The 4,994-nt window shown below is 35.9% G+C and overlaps 1 protein-coding gene across 2 annotated transcripts; it reads right to left on the bottom strand.

Annotated features, from left to right (window-relative positions):
• Window positions 1-655: 655 nt before the first annotated feature.
• LOC105770133 (uncharacterized) lies at window positions 656-3,929 on the bottom strand. 2 transcript variants are annotated; one of them, XM_012591196.2, is made up of 3 exons: window positions 3,090-3,929; window positions 1,845-2,667; window positions 656-1,157 (listed from the first exon to the last, which is right to left on the bottom strand). In XM_012591196.2, the coding sequence occupies exons 1-2, from the start codon at window positions 3,579-3,581 to the stop codon at window positions 1,888-1,890; spliced, it is 1,272 nt and encodes a 423-aa protein (XP_012446650.1). In that variant the 5' UTR covers window positions 3,582-3,929; the 3' UTR covers window positions 656-1,157; window positions 1,845-1,887. The 2 variants fall into 2 exon arrangements, with proteins under 2 accessions (XP_012446650.1, XP_012446649.1); XM_012591195.2 differs by lacking the exon at window positions 656-1,157 and having other exon boundaries at window positions 1,612-2,667.
• Window positions 3,930-4,994: the final 1,065 nt, after the last annotated feature.

Genomic DNA, 4,994 nt, shown 5'->3' with positions numbered 1-4,994 from the left:
AAGTATGATACTCGGGCCTACAGTACCCGATTCATTCCATTGTTTGTAATGTAATTACGGGGCCCAAACATCAGAATTCTTATTGCTACCCTTTGTACTGTATTTGTGTGCAGTCAATGGATAAGGTGCCGGCCAGCCCTCTACTCCACACGCCATGCATTTCACTTATTATACAAAACTCAATGCAAGCTCAAAGGAAATGGAATATTGGATCGTACAGTGAGATTCAAAACTGATGCAGGGAACCGGAAAAGCCGCCTCACCGGCCAGTGAGACTCAAAACTGATGTTAGACCCGACGAGGCTAAGGACAACCGTCGTCCGGTGACGGAGACATTGCTATCACTGCTGTTTTAATTTATTGATTACTGCTCTGTTAGTATTTTTCCCTTTACGGTTTGGTATGGTAGGAAGGAATTAGGTAACTCATGCTTTCTTTTACTGCTTGCCTATGCGCATTAGTGAAGCAATAAAAGAAAAGACAAGTTGTAATTTGGTGTGTAGTTGAACTGAAAGGACCAAGCACTAACCAAACACATTTGATGTGAATATCAAGCATTGAAGAGGAAACTAAAAATGATTTATTGTTTGCCAGTTGGTAGTAGTCACTAGCACAATAATTAATTGGGAAAAAGAAAGTGAAATTTCCTAGTAAATATTAAAAGCTGAAGTCAAAAGTAGGAATAATATAAATGAAGTGAAACAGGGTGAGGGAAGCTGGTTCATATATTAATGTGTGATTCCTAAAAATAAACCACAAAAGCAAAAACAGGAAATATAAAATGGATGAAAGAATGGTATAGTGACGAAGAAATGACAAGTGAACTACCAAGAAATAGATGAGTATGGGTGGCCCATGCGGATGGTGTTACTGAGACATCACCATACATATACTGCCAATTGCCTATTTAGTATATCCACATTGATAGTTTGGTTTTGACAGTTTGGTAACTCGACCTGCAACCTTTTGCTGACCCTTTGGTTTGCAACCACCCTTCCTACTTCGTTCTCACATTCGGTTGTTTGAGATGAAGTTTTAAGCTTTCTTCCCATGCGTCGCCTTTCTTGTTTTTGCCGCTTGTTATTTAAAGCAAATCAATAATCTAGTGCAGGGGATAGTGGTTAGCTGAAGTATCTGCAGACTCGCAATGCCAATCCCTGAAAATTTAAGACAATGTCGGGAATATTACATTACAATGTATAATTCTGTGCCTTGAAATAATATTTGTTATGATACTAACTATTATCAACCTATTTGCATTGTGTATGGATTTGCACATGAGTAGTACTCGCACATTCGTAGTATGGGCAAGCCCAATATGAGGAAACGTAATGTGTAATATGGGTTCGCCTACATATGGTGCAAACCTTATGTATGCAAACTCACTTTAAGTATATGCGTGTTAACCTTAAGATAAGGTACGTGTCATTATGCATAAAAATTTACTTAGCATGTCATATTTATAAACAGTAACTGTATCATATAATTACACAAAATTAACCATGCATGATAACATGTATCATATAGATATGATTATTTTACTATTTAAATTAAATTAACCGTATCATATAAATACACAAAAAGAAACACTTAACAAAATTAAATTAAAAATATGAAAACTACAACTTAACATTATTATTTTGTTTTAAAATTAAATTAAAAATATGAAAACTACAACTTAACATTATTATTTTGTTTTACATGGTTAAAGCGTCAATCAAAAACCTTAACCACTTTGGATATGATCTGACTTATTTTCTTATCTTTATATTGTTTTCATATTAATGAAATTTCTAAATTGGAAAATTAATTAAAGAAAAATTTACAATTCCGAAAGAACGTACTTGCTGGCTACACTAAATAAGCTTTGATTCTAAAGAATAAGAATCAATTTTGTGAGACGCCCAACCCCAGTCCACAGATTTCCTCCGGCGTAGGTGCCTCCCACTTGAAGGCCTTTTTCTTCATTTCTCTAAAATCACCAATACATTCCTCCAGCTTCAAACTTTTAACTCGCTTCCTCTCTTGAGCGAGTTTTTGACCCGCAACCCTATCGAAAATCTTCTCCCATCCCTTCTCCCACTCGCCTTGAGCGTTGCATAGCTCAAGAGTCCCGTTACCCCAGTCGGTCCAGCTCCATCCCTTGTCAAGCGACGACATCACGTTCGCCACACAACCGTCTTTACATACAGGGCTGCACGGCCTGCATTTGGCCCCACTCAGTGGACCCAGGCTCGACATCGCCGCCACCGGCACACCTAAACGGGCAGGCGGGAACTCGTACGTCCGATCCGTCACCACGCAGAACGGTAATCTATTCTCCGCATAGGATATGTTTAGGGTGGTGAGTTGGGCTTTGAACGCAGATTCCGAGTTGAGTTGCCTGTACCCTGCCTTGTCGATTTCGGGGATGAGAGCAAGGCGGGAGAGAGCAATCTTGGAAGTGAAGAAATCGCCGATGCCGAGGCGGTCATTAAGGCCACCGTAAACTGACCCAGATGGGACGGTATATCGACCCGCCACGAAATGTCGGGGATGTAACGGCGCACTCCAGTAACCGTCTACTCTGGTCCGAACGATCCAGTCATAGGTGAAGCCGTGTTGCTTTTGGTGTGACTCGATCATCGTGATGCATCCCTCCACCAAATTGAAATACTGCAGAAGACCCTATATACCAGAAACGTGAATTTTAAGATTACAATAAATTCTTGGAACCATAAACGTAAAAAATGGATCTACAAAAACTCCTTTTCCCCCCTTCTTTTTGCTTTCGGGAGTTGAAAAGAGTCTGTCAGCAGGATCATTCAATACTAATTTACTGGCACTGGCAGTTTCCTTCGACAATAACATATGGATACCAAACATGAATTTATATGACTTTACTAATAAGGTTTGGTCAGATGCTAAGGAACGAATGGATGTATCAAGCAACGCAAAATGTGTAAATTTGAAGAAAATTGGAGAACAAGTAAACACCTCCCAAAGGAGTGGGCTACCAACTCCAGCTCCAAAATATCTACCAACTCAATAATTAAAAAAAATACAAATTAAGCTTAACCAAGCATGTTAAAAAAGTGAACAGTTTCTACCTGGATGCCATTAGGGGAGTTGGCCGCCGTGAGGACACGGACTTGCTCCCCCGTCTCCGGCACTAGTTTCTGCTCGAAAATTCGAACAGAGGCGAGCCTGGGGGCAGTTCTTAGAAGCGATAGTTTGAAGGCATTTTTGTCCATGGGACAATGCAAAAAAAGGTCTGAATTGGGGTACCGTTTAAGAACCTTCTCCACGATGGAAGGTCCCGTCAGCTCGAACCTCCTGGCTCCACCAACCAAGCAAACCGCAATCCTCGACCTGTCCAACGACCGAACAGCGTTGGCCGAGTGGGGATGTAAACTTATAAAATCCGACAAGTTGCTGAAGATAAAGGAGCGGAGCGAGACGACAGAATTGAGATGCGTAGAAGTTAAGGAAGAAACAAAAAACAGAAACGAAAGGGGAACGACGACTAAGAAGAGAAGACGCCAATCAAGCTCAGACCATTTTTTAATAAACATGTTGACCTTTTGTGGCTTCTTTATCATCTCTCCTTTAATTCACTTCCCTGTTAGCAGCTTTTTATAGTTTCACTTTTACCCATAAAGAGAAACTGCAAAAAGATGGTGATGAAATGAAAGGTTTAAGAGGTATGACGGGTACAAATTAGGATTAGGAAGATGATAGACAAAACTTGTTTGGCGAGAGTTGATGATGGTTAGTTGGCGGCAGTTATACAAAGTTGAAGGGTAATTTCAGAATTTCAATTCACTGCATGCTTTAACGTGAAGGCAAATAGCACGAGAGAATGTCGTTTGGATTTTGATCCGTCGTTTCGTAGATACTGTGGCCGAGGCTTTCGTTACTTTACTCATAAATTGTTGCATACTTAACGTCCCACTTTTTGCTGTTAGCTTTACCCAATTTCGGGCTTAAAGCAATTTTTTTTCTTTCTACTCAAAGCAATTAATGGCTGACGAAAACAAGGAAAAAATAAAGAATTATGCTTTTTCTCAATTTTTTTAATATATATCACTAATAATTTTAATTTTATATTTAGTTTAGATATATATTAACATTCAGATGAATTCATTAAATTTATATTTATAATTTAATTTAATAATAATTAAAATATTTTAAAATTAATTATATATTTCAATATTTTAATCTAAAGCTATTTAATATAATGATTAATACATAATTTGGTGCATGAGTTTCACATTTTTTTCTAATGTGGTATTTGTATTTGACAAAATTATACATTTTGGTACTGAAAGTAACATTGTTGATTTTTAGTGTTTAATTTAAGTTTTAGGGTTAATGAGAGTTAAATTGTATCTGTTGGGCTGTACTTGATAAGTTAAATACAAAACTAACAAATTTACAAATAATACTAAATTTATTCTATTAATAAAATCATAAAAAATCAAACTTAATATTATTATAAATTAAATTTCATCAAATCAATTCTAAAATTCAAATTAAACACTAAAAAATCAACATTATTATATTTGAATACTAAAATATATAACTCTTTTCGAATACATATACCAAATTAAAAAGTGTCAAATTTGAGTATTAAATGATATATTAAACCTAAATACAAATACAAAAGATAACAAAAAATAAATTAATAATTAATAAAGATTAAATTTATATTTTTATTTACCATAAATAAACCTTAAAGAAATTAGTGCATTTTTTAAGATAGGTTTTTTTTCCTTAAGAAAGTGATAACATCTTTTTTAAAGTATACAAGGGCACATGAATCTTTATCAAATCTTGGAAAATATTTCTTCTTTTCTTTTAAGTTGACTTTCAAAGATATAAATATATGTCTTAATATTTCAATTTCTTTTAGTAGTTATTTATTCAATACATAAGCACGTCACCTTACCGATAATTCACTTTTAAATTCAAATTTTACTTGACTTTAAGAAGTAGATGTGATCACCCCCATT

The sequence above is a fragment of the Gossypium raimondii genome, chromosome 5 (genome assembly GCF_025698545.1).
Source record: "Gossypium raimondii isolate GPD5lz chromosome 5, ASM2569854v1, whole genome shotgun sequence".
Classification (NCBI taxonomy): domain Eukaryota; kingdom Viridiplantae; phylum Streptophyta; class Magnoliopsida; order Malvales; family Malvaceae; genus Gossypium; species Gossypium raimondii.
Note: the sequence above shows the minus strand (reverse complement) of the source record. Positions and strands in the feature narration are given on the sequence as shown.